The following is a 17459-nucleotide window of genomic DNA, read 5'->3' on the forward strand; positions in this document are numbered from 1 at the left end:
TTTCTTGCCTCACTTCGAAGGCAGTTAGAGATCCTATGTGACAAGTTGAGTCTAACATCTTCATCCATCCTATGCAGCCACAAGGCAACGAGTGCTGATCGAGACAGCAAGCATCGCAGGTGGCGTCACAGTGGCAGTCATACTTGTCTTTATAGTCTGCGTCACGGTGTACTTGTACTATCGGTAAGTGAGCAGTCCTACTCTTGCTTTATTATCGAAAACTGTAATCGTGGGAACATGGCTTCAAAAATAATGCCTTAAAAAATATAAGAAAGCATGAGAGACGTAGATAGACATGCAGCGCTTCACAATAAGAGAATCGCTATCATGCCCAAGCATTGGTCACATGTTGGTTAGGGTGTACTATGTGCATAGTTAACTGTGTGTACAATTGGCGACCATGTTTACGAGACTAAAGCGCTATTGAGTTTTACATTATTTTCTGCAGTTGCCGTAGTGTCAGCCTGTGATAGAAACACTCATTTTATTTTTGCCTTTAGCAGCATTTGTCAAAACATTTTAGTAAAACCAACAGTCATGTGTATGCTACTGTGTGCTGAAGTCAGGGCTGTGTGCTGCAATTCTCACAGTGGAGCTGTTGCTGTGCTTTAGTTTTTTAGTAGACTTGAGGAAGATAGAAGAAAATAATAGCAGCATGAGTTGTCAAGCATGGAAATTATACTGCATGCATCTCTCTCATTATCATTGCTATGCTTCTATCTTTCTAACCTGTCTCTGCCATTTTCCCAAACCCATTTACTAGCATAGAGTAGCACGCTGGAGGCACGTGACTCAGGCTAAGCTGTCCAGCCTTCTTTCATTGAAATTGCTCTCTGCAAATACTTCCTCAAATACTTCAACAATATAATTCCTCTCTATAAAGGCTTGTTTTTGTTTGCTTTATTACCTCAGCTTTCGTATATATCCATTCATATTACATTCAGGTTGTGGCTTCTGTAGATGACCATAAGTGTTTGAATAGCTTGAAAAGGCAGGAATACTTGAATGGGCCCTGAAGCACTTTTTAAACACAGTAAGAAAAATTTCCAGTTTGTATAAGAGTCTCCTGTGAACATGTGGGCCAAATATTATTGCACTGCATGAAGCAACGAATTTACAATGTCGTGTCAAAAACTGGGAAAATTGCTTGCTGCTACCGGTGCAGTGTCGCCATGCAGCATCATCTCAAGCAGCGATACTCACCAACAGCTATTGGCTGATTTCTTCATCACGAGAATATTCTCAGTAATACAGTTATTGCTAATTGTGATGTAAATAAATTAAAGATATCTATATCGGTGATCTCACAAAGACAGAAAAATCAGTTCATCTTTGCACTGCTAGTCTACATATGACAGTTTAACGTAACTGCGTCGCATAGCCTACCATGGCCACCACGTGGTGCAGCAACAAGTCTTCTCACCACTGAGGCACTTCTTGGCGGGGCTTTACTCCCTTGGCTTCTCCTCTCTGCAGCTTCCAGCGTGCTAGTGGAGACAAAAGGAGAGAAAGCCATTCATCAGTGCAAAAACTACGTCTAACTTCACTTATACTTGAAGGATTCGAAAAAATTTTCCGCCGCTAGGTTCCTGAGGTGATGCCATTTAATAGTGAGACTATTCTATGATTAGTTGGAAAAGTGTTTCTGGGCCCCTTTTAGTGCATTGCTTTGGCAGCAGACTCTGCAATACTGTAGTCTGAGTTGTTAGTGGTGTTCTTGTGGCACTTCTTTCAGTGCAGACCTTGAATTTCTTGCAGCTCTATTACCTTGTTCTTCCGTTATGAGACTTTGGAGCTGATCGCTATGTGCCGTTTGCTTTTTCTTTTGCAGGCGTAGGAAAGACAAGACATACTTTGACGTTCCAGATGAGCCGAAGCTCTTCTTCTGTGACAGGAAGAACACAACTTGTCCACAGCCACAGCTCGTCCTTAGACAGAGTGTAAGTTCTTAACACATATGAGTTGTGCCTTTGGTTTACAGCAGGCACATTAAATCACCTCAGTCACATTGGTAGAGCACTTTTTTAAGCCAACTGTGTTTGTGTTTTACCACTCCCATAGTGCATCTCATGCAAGTGAGAACTGTACTAAAATGAATTTGAAAAACTATAGAATGTTCCCCTTTTTTGCTTTGTTTTTCGGTCGGGTCTGCGCAAAGAGTGTGCTGCCTCCAAAAGGCCAGCAAAGGGCCTCCTGTCAACTTTGGTGGCCTCTTGGCAATGTGGCACGGGAACAGCACAAAGTTACGCGCGCACGCACACACACAGCATTATGGATATGCAACTTGTGCACTTGGTGACATCACATGGCTTCAGCTGCAGGCCAACCAAGTCAAGCTGCTCACTAAAGTATTCATGCACATCCAGAATGTGCCATTTCAAGTTGCTCTTTCTGAGCACATTAGAAGTTGGTCATTTCGACTTCGGCTAATTTGATCCCACCCGAAGATACTGGCCAGCACCCACATATTTTTATGGGCCAGAACTTTCGTTATTTTTATCCTGAAATTGGCCCTCGCCAGATAATTCAAATATAAGTTGCTGACACAGACAAGCCTGACTTCTATGATGACCTCATTGGTGACCTCAATGGCTGTAGCATCACTTTTGGAGGCGCTAGGGGATAGCGAATGCAGCGGAACACACATTATCTCCCCCTACCGACCTGAAAACACCTATTTTCGGCCTGTCCTAGAAGACTCAAGCGCTAATGGTAGCTCGCACTGAACAATTACAGTATTTACCTGATTCAAATTCACAACTTTGTCTCTAAGAAAATTTCTCTGAAAATTGCCTGCACCAGTACAGTAGGACGCAAAGCCATGTTCACAACAGCCTACCGTCAAAGCCAGCCTAGCCAACATAAACATCACTGCCATCTCAAGACGGCGACAGAACAAGTTGTCATAGCATTCAAAAGACAAATTACATGCTAACCTAGCTGCAACAACTTGTCACATGTTTTTGGCATTCCAGGGAATTGCTTGCATTGCAGGACAAACTGGTGAAGTGTTCAGCCTAGACATACGCCACCATCCTATTTGCGATTGTTGCAGAGACGTCGGATAATTTGCTAATTCAGAATATGAAATGCACAGTGGGCTTTATGAGTGACGAGTGTACGTGTGTAAATAAATCTACATTCTGTGAAGGTAAAGTTGGCTGGTTTCATCTTTTTCTTATTGCAAGAAGTGGAGGCATGTTGAATTTTTCTACTTTAAAAAATGGGTGCGTGTTCACTTTCTTTGTTTAGAAGCTCTAATGTCATTTCTACATTATATTTCTACTTTGAGCCCACAAAAACTGGGTGCACGTTAGATTCAGGGTTGTGTTGGAATTGGGTAAATAGTGCCAAATAAAGGCAGCAGTATGTCTTTATGCTTTTTCTATCTCTTGACTAATTTGACATGCAAGATAATTCAGTCAGTTTGGCCGATCCTGTCGGGGTCGAATTAATGAAAATCATCTATGACATTGTTGCTAAAAAATCACACAGATTGAACTATGAGCGAGCAAGTATTTGTTTCACTGTAACCGATATAGTCTCAGATATTTCATTTTCGGTTTTATTGTGGCAGTAGGATACTCATAGAAATAGAACATAGTCTGCAACATTGGGAGAAAGAGGTCGTAGCTCTCTGGGTTCATTTAACAGATGTCCTCTGTTACTGTCGATTTCGTCAGTGCCTTTTATAAAGCTTTTGCTCTTTACTTTCTTTCCATTAAGTGCAATATTTTTTGCTTTGTGTTTCCTGTATTCTTCTCCCACACTTGAGCTATTTAGAAGCCTTTACTATGGCATACCAACAGGGCCTAATAGCCTCGATGGTGAATTCCATTAAGTGTTTTTCTCAATTCCTTGTGGAACTAATATGCCTAGCTCTGTAACTTAAGTAAGCTATTCATGGCAGAAACTTGTTTAAATTTTGTTGTTGTTGTTCATTGTTCATCTCTCGAAAACAATATTTGTTTGTTTCATTGCCCAAAATATGACAGCCAATACATTGATAAATTGTGATTATCTATGGGCAGCTCGCATGTTCCTCATCATGCAGCACACTCTTACTTTTATTGCACTTGCCAACCTTCACTTGTGATGAGTATCGCCTCCATGCTACAGGCTCTACAACTCTGCCAGAGAGCCAGCTTAGCAATTTTGAAAGGGGTCTGTCTGCAAAAAAATTGACTGATATTTAGCTTTTGTGCAGTAGCATGTGTGCAAGAAAAGAAGGCTATGTAAGTTCTGAGCAGGGTAGTGAAGTTGATACCATTGCTGAATTGCCATCTTGCACCCTTGCAGGACCTCGAGCAAGGCAGGGTAGCGCACCTGTGTGAAGATGGCCAGCGTTCCAGCAGCTAGAAGTGCAGTGGCACCCACTCTTCTAGTTGTGGGCTACTGCTGCCAGTGTCTGTAGTGCAGCACTCACCGCATTCTGCCAGTCATCCATCCACAGAGGGTGTGATGACATATGCTGGACCTTCTCCTGCCTAACGCCTGCCCTCACCCCTTCCTCATCTTGGAGACAAGGACATTGTTGCTCTGCTACGTTTATTTAAGCTTCAAAAGACGTCTGGACTGTGCTAGCTGCCCCAGCAGCGGAAAAAGGGAAAGCGTGGTGTGTTGTTTGGCAGGGCTTTGTGTGTCCGTGTGTGTGGAACTGCAGGAACTTCCCTTGTGCTTTTTTTTTTGCACACACGCCTGTTTTAATTAATTCCCACTGTTGGGACTGTCACTGCAGTGCATTCAGCAGCCTCCTTGCCTTCCGCCCTCTCGCCCGCTACCCCACCTGCCTGGCTGCTTGTTACATCCCGATGACTGATGTTGTTGTCGTAAAGTGCTTGTTGTAGGTTTCCAAAGACACTGCTGTTTAATCTTCTTCCATCATGTATACATGGCATTTTGACAACATTCCCGGGGCGGCCACTGCTGCGGAGGAACGCCAACTTCACTGGAACTGACCGGGCGTGACATACATTGTTTTGCGTCTTTTCTTTTTTCTGCTTTCCTTTCACCCTCTTCCATTCACTTGTTTTCTCTCATGGGTTGTTATTAACTTAAAGACCTTGTTTGCCATTCTCCCACTGATGGACACAAGAATGCCATCTGTCCCCATACTCCACCCCTTGTTTCTTCACCTTGTTTTGTTCTTTTGCTAAAAACTTTGTTGTGTTCTTTGTTTGTCACTTTCTCATGCTGCATGGGTTTGGACGCCTTGAAGACAGCATCGCTGTGATGCCCGTCTTTTCCAGGACACTTGCTTCTGCCGCCATTACGTTGATGATAGTGTGGCATCATGGATTCCACTTGGCAACCTTTTGGCGGCTGTTGTGTTGATTGTGTGTGCATGTGCGTGTGTAGATAGTGTACATAACGTGCAACTCTCTTACCGGAAAAAGAAAAGGCAAAAAAAAGTGCTATGTTTCCTCGTTGGCTCGTCTTCTGTTGTCTGCCCCTGCCTCCCCCCCCCCCTATTTCTTTATTTTGCTCTTGTCACCACAGTGAGCCAGCTTTGTTGAGGATTGACGGCTCTGGTTCAGATAATATTACAGAATGGCTGTATGTACTAGTGAATTTGTATTTTATCTCTCAGTATAAATTATAAGCAGGTATAATTTACTTTGCTTTAATGGATCTAGCATGTCCTGCACACCTAACACTGCCCAGTGCACTGAGTCAGAGCACTGCTGATAATATTTGGTTTAAATAGCCAAAAATATGTCACAATGCAGTGCATCTCCATTAAACACACAATATAATCTACTGTCACCTCAAGGAAACAAGCATACTTTATGTGCACCTTATTTCCTTACAGTCTTTAACACAGAGTACTTAAATATCTGTTTTTTTTTTTCCTCTCTTAGTCTGCAAAGTGTTGTGTTGACGCTTCTGCATTGTGTGCCAGACTAAACTTGTTATATTTGTAGCTAGTTCAGAGAGCAGTAATCGGTATACAAGTAATCAGAGGTACGGTGACTTACTCTAGAACATCTACCGAGCTAGCAGCCAACATTTTCTCTCATTAACTTAAGCAGTTGTGACTGCCTGGCTAACCTGCAGGTCATATGCATTCCTGATTAGTGTACTGGGCAGTAGCTGAGAAAGGTGCGGGTGCTTTTTGGGAGCTTTTGTTAAACCAGTGCGCTGTAGATAACATTTTGGGACACTGTGTGGGCCCTAGAGTCCGTCCTTCATGTATCCTGGTGGTCAAGGGGGGAAAAAATTGTCACAGAATGTTCCAGTCATCACAAAAGTAAATGCAGCTTATCTGGTCCTCAATGAATTTTGCCATGTATTGAAAGTAAATTTTGGGTGATAAAATATGTACATTTATTTGCAAGTATAATTACACACCATTAATTCACTATACAGCGAGGTCATTTTTTAATGAGCTTGTCCAACATGAACTGCTATTCTGACATGGTGAAACTTCCTTGCCCAAAGTTATCTCTTCATGGTAGAATTAAAAACAAAAACTGATTACCAGTTTGATTAAAGTGTACATATGGCATGCATTCTTGAGCAGGTATTTATCTTTATTATTTTCCAGCAACAAGATGTACATTTGCACCATTCTCAGCCTTGATTGAGGATGTTAAACTGGGGCATAATGAAGGGTCTCTGTTAGAAGGTCATTCTGGTGCTCAGAAACTCGGCTGAAAAATGGTGACCAGAGCCTCTTCAGTGTTTTACAGGCCTGTTAGATGGTCTCTCAAGCACTGTGCCCTTCCATTCTGTCAGTGGCCTCTTGTTTTCTGTTGAGGTGTGAGAATTGTACAGCCTTATGAGTATGACCAATTGCTATATTATTATTATGGTTATAGCTACTTGTGCATTGCAAGGGCAAATGCACCATTAAGAGCGAATATCTTGCTGCCTGTTCTTCCAGTTCCTATTATCGTTAGGCCCTTTTTTTCTTTTGTATTCGAGTGGTTCACCACAGCTTGTTGACGAGCCCACGAGGCAAACGTAAAAGTGCTTTCTTCTTTTCCCCCTCTTCCTTTGTTAACATGTAGAACATTTTTCAAACCAGACTTGACCCCGTGATGCATTTTGGGACTTTCGTTTCTAATGCTAGAGCTTGAACTTTGGCAATGCTGCATTTATCAAGGGCTTTGAATCTCGGGTGCTTGCTTGGTCTCTTTGTGCAACCCAGGGACATGGGAACTGTTGTGTTAGTCTCATTTGTTTACTTTTCTTTGCATATGGTTGTTGCCGGTTGAGAAGCTGTTGTGCATTTCCAGTTTGTAGAATGAAATCTCTAGGATGTTAGGAGGGAGGGAGGGGGGGGGGGGGCAATCGGACAATGCTGTAGCATTTGTTGCATCAATTTCTTGTGGCTTATTTCACAAGGCGCTGCACATTGGCATACTTTAAGTAGTGAATTTTGTAGCTATGCATATTACATAGAAATTAGGTATCCTGTCTTTGTCAGACATGGCATTAAGCATGAAGTCTGTAGTGTGGTTGCACACAAGGAAGTTGAGGAATTGTTTTGCAACAGTGACAGCGTCCAGTGCCTTGTGCGACACATTTCACTGTTGCATTTTCTGTGTTATGTAGCGGACGTTGTTGTTGGGATGTTTTCATAAAGCTTGCACGAGCATGTTGTGCACAAAATGCTTTTGGGGACACAACAGGATGAAATTGTTTCAGGGATGGTTAGGCTTAATGTCCTTGAGGTGCCCTATTGTGCTGCACGTGATAAGTGCATCACTGGCTTTCAGGATGTGTTATTACAATAGGAAAATTATTTCAAACTGCTTGTAATCAGTCAAGTATAGTAGTACACTGCATTGCGTAGCTGTAGTATATAGCAAAGCAGCTATTGATGTTTGCGTTGATAAACTAAGTGTGAAAATTTCTTAGTGCTTGGTGGGAGCTTGACAACTTGTGTAGGTTAAAGCCGCAGCTTGTTCCTGTGCCCAATGGCAGTGAAAAAAGTTTAAACAAAACATTCACTGTTATACCACTGTTGATCACCTTGCATAATAGAATTAGTCCTATCTAGTTCTTGGTCTACAGAGCTCTGATAGAAAAGAAATGGAAAAACTGAAAACCACACCACCATCTGCCTCCCTATTTGAGAGCCCAGATTGGCAGGCATACAAGTACACATCTCTATCTAGTCCTCTTTATTTATCAGTGTTCTGCTTTGAAATCGCTTTGTATGTTTTTATTAGGTTACTGGATGGTTGGTGCGGCTCTTGCCTCTCTGTCAATGCTGCCCCACTTGCATTATCTCTTAAATGTTCACGTGATTGATAGTGGCGTGTTGAGTAGCGACATTCATACCTAGCAATATTGCTTCACAGTGCAGTTGCACTAACTTTTAGTTAGCTGACAAGCTGTGACAGCTGAGAATGTGTCTTGTAACTGGTAAAGTGAAAGTATTTGAGTTAAGTTTTAGTGTCAGGAAGCACTTGGTAGCAATATTGCAGTTGTTTGAAAATGCTTCAACCCCTCCCCTTCCTTGCAGTTTTTTGTGTTGTTGTGATGATTGCATGAACACTGCTTTTCTGGACAAAGCTGCAAAGTTGTCACATTACCACGGTATGTGCTGCTGAGAAGTAAGCCTGTCAGACTGATTGCTATTCTGGCTCCTTCTAGCTGATGTGGATAGATTGGGAGATTACACCGACCGGGCTTTGTATCTGATCTCTTCAACACATGCGCCATAGTTAGCCTTTGTATTGCTTTGCTCCAAAGCATAAGCAATTGATGTGCCGGAATCCCATCCTGGTGGGGAAAAAAATCAAGCTTGAATAGTTCCCATATTGTTTTTGCAGATGCATTGTTACTTGTTCCCCTATGGGGTTTCCCTCTTTTTCTTTTGTTTTGCATGCAGTATAATGCAAGCCGGGTAAAGTCTTATTTCTTGATGTTTATATGCATCAGGGCAACCTTACTTCGTTGCTTCAGCTTCATGCTCTGCTCTATGCCATGAGCAACTTTCCTGGATACTTGTAGATGAGACAAGTAAGAGATAGTTATGCAAATATGTGTGACATGCCTGAGGGATTGGTTTTTACATAAAGGGACTGCTGTTGGAACTGTATATCACCAGATATTGGCATTTCTTGGTTTACATTCATCCTGAGATTTCTTTCTGGCATTTGCCACTTTCTGCATTTGGCATAGATTTAGCTTACAGATTTACAAATTTTATTTTTTTCATTCGCTATACATTGGCAAAACCTACAACGCCAACAAGAATACTTTGACATTCCTTCAAGCCAATACTGGTCTATAAAATACTTCAGTGTAACCATTTGTGCAGTCCTCAGGAGCGCACACTGTGGTGCTTGAGCCACGCACTCTCTCTTGGTGTCTCGTCCAGGTCTCCTTCTGCTGCTTTCTCTGTAATTTGCCTCGTACTGAGGGTTTTTAGACCAAAGCTGATATCGTGTCGTCTAGGTGCATCGCGTCTTATTTATGAGGAAAGAGAATACAAAACAAAAGTACTTGTGGAAGAGAAATGTAGATTTGTTGCGTCGGGTGCCTCGGGGTTCGAGGTCCCAAAGAAAATAAAAAGTCACTTGTAACAAATATGCTGGGTCATGTTGCTTCCTTGTTTCATGTCTGACTTTCCATCCGTGTTGTACATCTAGCCTGTCACACAGATAAGGTTCATGTTTTGAACTTGTGCTGTTTCGGTATGCCCACTAAAATTTTGCAAGAATAACTTGACTGTGTGCAACATAATTAAAAGGGTGCTGCAAAGTCGCCTAGGCTGGTCACTGCCTCCGTCTTTGCTTCCTCCATGGCAATGTAGAAAAGGCTGCGTTATGCACCAATGTGTGCTGAGCACAAGGTTGCGAGTTTGATTCCCAGCCATGGCACCTGCATTCCAGTGGGGGTAGAATGGAGAAATATTTAATGTGTACTCGGGTTTAGGTGCATCCTTAAGGAGCCCCAGGTCAAAGTTAATCTGGAATCCCCACTACATTGTCCTTCACGGACCAACTGCAGCTTCGTGGTGTTAAAGAGCATGAACTACTATTAAGGATCCGTGATGGCCACTTGCCTGCAGCATGACGCGCTTCCATCACAAATATGCTGGCTGAGTTTACACAAATGTAATGAAAGCACACTGCAGCCACCTGTTGCATTGGCCATGGTGATGTGCTGCATGTGTGTGGTTAGGCACCCTGAGGCTCCTGTGGGTTCACTCGTTCACCTTATGGGACACTACGAAAAACATCACTGCATAAAAAATTATCACCAGCACAGTACAAGCAGCACATTGCTTAAGCTCGTTTCGACAATATGAATATTAGTTCTGAATATTTGGATTCTCCTTTCTCCTCTAGACTGAAGGAAGGAACTAGACCACTGAAGAAAGAACCGAAGAACATTGGGTTTTCCGGCTGAGTTTAGCTTCTTTTGTGTGTTCTGCACAGGCAGTGATTAGGTGAGGCTGTTTGCTGCTGTGTAACTTGGTAGGTACACAAATGGTGCAGCATATTTTTCACAGATACGTGTACCAAGTGTCCAGCTTTCATTCATGCAATTTAAGAAATATACATAAAGTTGCCTTTTTATAAAGGTAAAAAGAGAAACTAACGTATGGTGAGACTTTGTCAAAAGAGTCTAGATTTATATTTTATGGTGCACTTCATTGTCTGTTATGCATGTTTTAATCACTTTGATCATTTCTTTGTCCACAGAAGTGAACCTGTAATGATGTCATATTGTCTCACAAAGCAAGCTTCGTTGCATAAACACTGCTAGCTTGGGATTGTTAAAATTCCTTTATTTGCTGACTTGGTCATATAGGTTATGTATTTCTTGTCGGTAAGGGCCGAGACTGCTGCTACGGAGCACATGCACTCTTGAAGAAGCTATGGTGCGGTTGTCCAACTATTCTCAGTTTATCATTCTAACTGGGAGTAGATGGGCCAATCTGGTCACACACACAAAAGAGGGGGATCTTGGCACGCATCTTTCACCGACAGTCACTGCCATTTTGGCATGGCTTGTGTGACATCAAGAAATGCGAGGCCACTGCTGCGCTACCTGCTCCTAAACATTAAAAAACCACATGTGCGCCATGCAGTACTGTATTTGCATGATTCTACCGCACAGCTTTTTTGGCTAAAAAGTGAGTCGAAATTTGCATGCACGTTACAATCCTAACTGATTCTACTCAACATCAAATTTCTTACTATAAAAAAAACTCAATGCAAGGCAGCTAGCCGCACCGTTATTGAATGGACATTATTTTCTTTTTCTGCTTTAATTTGTGTGCACCATTTTCCAGTTTGCTGTACGTGTGGCATTTCTAATGCATTAGATGGAGCTGAAGATTAATAATGAATGAATGAATGTTTGATGTTTAATGCTGCAAAAGGGCCAGCTATGGCCAAAGAGCGCCATGCTAGTGTTGATGAGTTTGTAGTGGACTGATGGGTTCTGTGAAGTTAATGTGACGTGGCTGTAAAGGGGCCTAAAAGAGTTGATGTAAATTGCATAAAATCTACGTGTAATAAAATTATGGCAATGACTAATGACGTGTACCATGAACATTAAAATGCATTGCGAAAGAATAATGCTATATACAAAATATGTGAGGCGCTAAAATTGGCTGGAGCACTACTGCCTCGCCAGAGCCCTTGAAACACAAGGGCCTAGAGGCATATGTGTTTTACAAAGAAAACTATCGTAGCGCCATCCTCTGGAAAGAGGATGCGCTACGAATTTAATGGGCTTGTAACATGTAGCACAACGTAATTCAAGAAAGCGAGGACTGCTTTGGTCTTAAAAAGCGGTTCTTCACCAAGAAACATAGCCGGATGTAGAGGGACGTTATAGCGGTATGTAAAAGGAAAATGTTTCCTCCTGTCTCTTTCGGCTTCCTGACACTCCAGGAAGACATGGAGGACGGTCAGCCTGTCACCACATCTACCACAGGTTGGAGGCTCGTTACCAGTCAAGAGAAAGTTATGAGTGCCAAATGTGTGTCCTATTCTTAGTCTAGTGAATAGGACATCTGTTCGTGTTTTCATAGTTGGGTGCCATAAGCCTAACTTCGGCCTAATTACGTGAAGCGTATTACTCGTTTCAGCATCCCACAAGCGTTGCCAGTGGCTTCGCAGTTTGTTTTGTAGGAAAGACTTCATGTCTTGTGGCAGGGACAGCAGCAGAACGAATGCCCTGCGATGCTATTGATCTGGCAATGTCGTCGGCAAGCACACTACCCTCGATTCCTCTGTAGCCAGGAACCCAGCATACTACTACATGTCTGCGTGATAAATAGGTGTTTCATAAGAGTGAGTAAAGTTCATTGAAGACAGGATTTGTATGCTTTTGTAAAGAAATTAGCGATTTTGCTAGACTTAACAAGTTTGTCAATATGATTGCTCTGTCAACTTTTAATTTCTTTATATGTTTTACCGCAGACTACTGCATAGACATCTGCAGTGAAGATACTTGTTAGGGAGTTCAACACGTCAGATTCAGAAAAAGAGCGACCAACAGCAGCGTAAGATACGCCAGTATGTGATTTTTACACATCTGTAGAATTCGGAGCAGGAGTACTTCGATTGAAGCTCACGGAAATGCATAGCAATTTCAAGCTCGGGAGTATGCTTTGTGACCTCTACAAAGGATACATCACATTCTATCACCTGCCACTCCCAGGGTGGTAATAGCTTAGCTGCAGGCATTAGGCGATGTTCAAGTATTGGGACATCCATTCCTTTGCTAAGTTCTCTCACACGCAGTGAGAAAGGTTGTGTTATGGAGGGTCTATTATGAAAAATTACAGAACACGTCAAGTCGTTAATGGTTGTGAAACACGGATGTTCCTTATTAGAGTGCACTAATCTATTTTTGTCTGCCCACTTGGACACCTTGTTTAAGCCCTGCTGTGCCTGTCTCTCACACACTGTAAGGTTGCAGGATTTGAAACCTATTTGTATATCGTCTACGTAGGCAGAATAAAAAATTGCTGGTGGTAATGATGTACGAGACGTGTTCATCTTAATGACAGAAGGTGCAACTGAGTATGCCACCCGAGTACCCCAGTTTCCTGTACGGATGTACACGACAGTCCATTACCTATTTTCATCCGAAATGTACGGTTGTGTAGGTAGCTCTCAATAATGTTTAACATATTGCCATGGATGCCCAGCGCCAACAGGTCGCGCAGGATTCCGTACCGCCAAGTTTCGTCGTATGCCTTTTCCATGTCAAGAAACACGGATAGGAAGAATTGTTTATGTATGAAAGCATCGCGAATGTTTGCTTCGATGCACACGAGATGGCCAGTTGTATATCACCCTTCGCAAAGCCACACTGAAATGGGTTAAGGATTTTGCTGGACTCTAGGAAATGTATGAGACGGCATTGATCATTTTTTCAAAAAGCTTACAAAGGCAGCTCATAAGTGCTATAGGACGGTAGCTGGTCAGCAATGACGTATCTTTACCGTGCTTCAAAACATAGATCACAATAGCTTCTTTCCACTTAGATGGGAGATACCCAGCAGCCCAGATATTATTGAAAAGTGTGAGTATAGCGTGATTTGTGTGTCGGAGTGTAGGTGCTTGAGCATATCGTACATGATTCTATTGGGCCCTGGTGCAGAGCTCCAACATACTGATAAGGAAGCTTTAAGTTCGGCAATGGTAAAAGGACGGTTATAAGGATCGTTTGGGATACATTTCCGATTCAATGGCCTAAAGGGATACTGAATAAAAAATTTGTCGCCAATATTTCTGGTTTCAATGCCAGCTATCGCACCGAGAGTGACCAAAACAACACCCTTTCTGAACAGAAATGAGCGAAAAGTAATTATTTTAATGAATATTTCTCAGATCGCCGCACCTAGCGGCGTCTTCTGAGGGCTCCGGCAAAACCGGACATTGCGTCACAGTTACCTGCCTCACTGCTTCCCGCCCATTGCGAGCGATAGCAACGCCTCGTGGTGTCATTGAAAAGGCAGCGCCTCAAGCCTGACGCTGCGCCGTCTGTTTTCTCGAGGAAGCGCAAAGGCGCGTTTGAAAAGAGAAGGCGAATATGCGTGGCTCTGCTATCGCAAATACCAGAGATCAGCGGAGCTGGGGGAAGGCCAGTAAAGTAGTACCAAACCGCACACAATAACCACGAGCGCCGGCAACGTGTCCCTACGGCGTCCACCAAGGGCGTCTGCTACGGCGTCCGCGATTCGCGTGGCCCACGCCGTAGTAGACGTCGCGGTTGTCTCCACTCTGTACGGAGCAGCGGGCGAGGAGGACATCGAGGCACCCTAGCAGCCACCGGAGCGCAACGCCCCTCCTCCCTCACCTGACACCCCCCCCCCCCTGCCTCCAGTACCAGTTGCTACTTCTGATGGAGTGCCACCGGAATGCCGTTCGTTCCGGTCGTTGGCGGTCGTTCACTAGGCCGCTCATCGAAGTCAGAGTCACAATCTCCCGCTCATGTCACCATTCTCAATAGAACTTAGCATTGCGCACGGCGCAACGCGGAGGAAACACAACAGCCCGAAGCCGGTCAGTTCGCCCTGCCGCTGCTGAAGGTAGATGTGACGTCAGATCCGCCGGCTTGTCGTCAGGAGAGCGTTGCGTGTGGCCCGGTGGCCGCTCACAGAGCGTCAGAAATAAAGCCATCCGCTCAAAAATAACCCGAATAATGACTATATGCAAGAGCAGCCGTGTCCTAGGAATGCAATTGCGGTACTTTCGTAATTTTGTTGAAATTTTATTCTGTAGCCCTTTAAGTTCTTCTATTGCTTTAGGTTTAAGAAAGTTCTCCGAATAGTGAGTGGAGCTTGTTACGTTCGACCTGCGGAGGCTGGCGATCTTCGGGGAAGCGACAGTCCTCAATCAAACGGCGCCACCATGTCTACTGCAGCGACTCGCTTTGAAAGGACGACAATACGACACTCCCCAACCCGTCGGAACCACCATGTCTAGGCGCGGTCGGCGGGCCAAGTATTGTTAGTGGATTCGCCTCACCGTCACGGTTTGTTTGAAGCGGCGGAACTCCTGGAAGAAGGTGGTTTGCGGCGCCGTCTCACGGGTCTTAGAATTCGTCAGTCAATGGACAGACGCGGCGGCCGCTATCTACGGGGTCAACTCTGGGACCAAGAGGCGCCTGCTCAGGGCAGGCCCCGTGTCTGCGAGAACCCTCTCGCCTCGGTGTGGTCAGTGAAACCTGTGCGGAAGTGAGTGTGTAAACCGTCCCCCTCAAAGGCGGGTCGGTTAAGATGACTTTGGACGCTCCCAATTGGTCGACGGTTGAACGGCCGTTTTCCCTCACCCAGGGATCTAGGGAGGACAGAACGTTTATAAGCAGCCGTGGCGCGCCTGCTGAGTGTGCATTCTCTTTCAGTCATGCTAGACTGATAAACTGTAACGTTCTCATGTAGATACTGTAAATAAATCCCATATTCCTCGTTCTCGATGAGAACAACTCTCTCCCTTCAACAACGTCCTCAGCGTAGATGAGTTGGACGACGGCATGGACGAGCCACCATCTATTTCATGCCCGACCCCAACCATTACAAGCTAGACACACGGTCGAAGTGTTCATCGAGAGCGTCGACCTGGTCTTCCAACTTGTTTCCTTCTTTATCAACCAGGGGCAATGGATGGATTTGTTCCATACTTTTGCCTCCTCTGTGTACGAGTTACTGCCCGACATGAATCTCTCCCAGCTTGTCTTCTTAGCTTGACGTCGCGTCTTCCTTTCCTGTGATTTAATATTTTTAAATTCTATCAAATTTTCTGCAGTTGGGGATCCGCGCAGTATGCCCCACGCTTTATGTTGCTTTTTCCGCGCCTCCTTGCACTCATCATTTCACCACGGAACTCGTCTTTTGGATGAGCTACCGCTTGATTGTGGAAGTTATTCGCTGCCCCGATGATAAAAGCGGTAAAATACACTACCGCGTCATCAATACTGAAATCAGCGACAAAATGTCGGGATAGGTAGGTCGATTCCTTAAAATGGTCCCAGTCGTCAGAAGCTAGCTTCCACCGAGGCGTATTTGGAGAGCATTGATGTTGTTCAATGAAGTATAAAAGTACTGGAAAATGGTCATTTCCGTAAGGATTTTTAATAACGCTCCACTCTAAGTAAGGGATAAGAGCTGCTGGGCCAATAGAGAGGTCTATGGAAGAATGAGAATTGTGAAACATGTTATAATATCTCGGTTCGTTTTTATTGAACAGGCATGCACCGGTGTTTACTAAAAAGTTCTCTATTAATTGACCTCTCGTATCGCATCGTGAGTCTCCACACATGGTGTTGTGAGCATTAAAATCTCCCACGGGTATGTAAGGCTCAGGGAGGTGGCTTATGAGGTTATAAAAGTAAGTTTTTTTCTAGATGGTGGTTCGGGGGTATATAAATGGAACAGACAGTGATTAAATTATTAAAGAGAATGGCCCAAACTGGCACTGCCTCAAGGGGCATTAGAAGGGCTACTTGTCGGCAAGCTACAGATTTGTCGGCTACTATTGCTACACCGCCAGAGGCGCTAGCCTCATCGCGATCCTTTCGGAAGATGAAGTAATTACCAAGAAAATTTGTGTTCGTATGTTTCAGATGTGTCCGTTGAACACAAAGCAACTTTGGAAATTCAGTAACAGCGCCGATCGCCCGCCACGAAGCCCAACGAGGGGACGCGGCAGAGCTTGCATACAAGTCTGCACGACGCCAGTCGTACGCCGTATTAGGAATGGCCGTACGGGGTGGCAACGTGCCAGCTTTCAGCACGCTGCGCGTGTTCCAAGCCCCCCTGACGAGGCGCCTTCTGAGAACTACGGATGACAGGCGGCCACGTGGCGCGCGGTCAGCTCTGGAATGTGGTGCGCCGCCGCGCCACCCGGGACGGCGCGCAGTTCTACGAGGCCCTCGGTCGACGACACCGCGGGATATGCTGTACCGAGAGTTCTACAAAGCCCTCTGACGTCGACTCTGGAGCCTTTGTGTGTGGGCCAAACGGCGGGGCGCTGGCAAGTTTGCAATGATTGGACGAACATTCCCGACCACTCGTGCTCCGTCCACGCCGAACGATGACGTCAAGTGGAGGCTTATAAGCAGCGTTTGCCGGCTGCTAGAGCGTGCTCGTGTCGTGCTCGTCGTAGGGAGCTGAGTGCTCGTTGTTATGCTCAAAATGTAGTAGTGAGCTGTGTGCTCGAATGCTGTTTGCTGAATGTTAATCTTGCGGGCTCCATATGGGAGTCGCGCTAGACTGCCGATGTATGTCTTGTCTTAAAATATGTTAATCTGTAAATAAATCCTGTTCACCGAATTCGTCTCTACGACCTTCGACTCCTTCAAATGGTAGCAGCGGCGAGGTAGTCCAACGACTCCTACATCTGCTTGACAGCCGTAGGATCGTCCGACGAATCTAATAGCCGTCACTATAACCAAATATGGTGTACGTACCCGAGGTTGGATAGCCACACAGGGTTAACCCTTGCCGCCAAGGAGAAAGGAAGGAAATGGAA

General features: G+C 44.5%; 1 protein-coding gene across 10 annotated transcripts in view; it reads left to right on the forward strand.

Moving 5' to 3' along the window:
• Positions 1-9546, forward strand: part of LOC139060400 (protein spitz-like) — a 178984-nt gene extending 169438 nt beyond the window's left edge. For 9 of the 10 annotated variants that reach the window (XM_070539507.1, XM_070539526.1, XM_070539503.1 and 6 more), the window contains 3 exons: positions 78-183; positions 1832-1940; positions 4300-9546. In XM_070539507.1, coding sequence (XP_070395608.1) covers positions 78-183; positions 1832-1940; positions 4300-4359 — 275 coding nt within the window. In that variant the 3' untranslated portion in view covers positions 4360-9546. Of the gene's footprint in view, positions 1-77; positions 188-1831; positions 1941-4299 lie in introns of those variants that run through there. The other variant, XM_070539511.1, reaches the window with a different exon arrangement.
• The last annotated feature ends 7913 nt before the right edge of the window (positions 9547-17459 follow it).

Source organism: Dermacentor albipictus, chromosome 1 (assembly GCF_038994185.2).
Source record: "Dermacentor albipictus isolate Rhodes 1998 colony chromosome 1, USDA_Dalb.pri_finalv2, whole genome shotgun sequence".
NCBI classification, from domain to species: Eukaryota; Metazoa; Arthropoda; class Arachnida; order Ixodida; family Ixodidae; genus Dermacentor; species Dermacentor albipictus.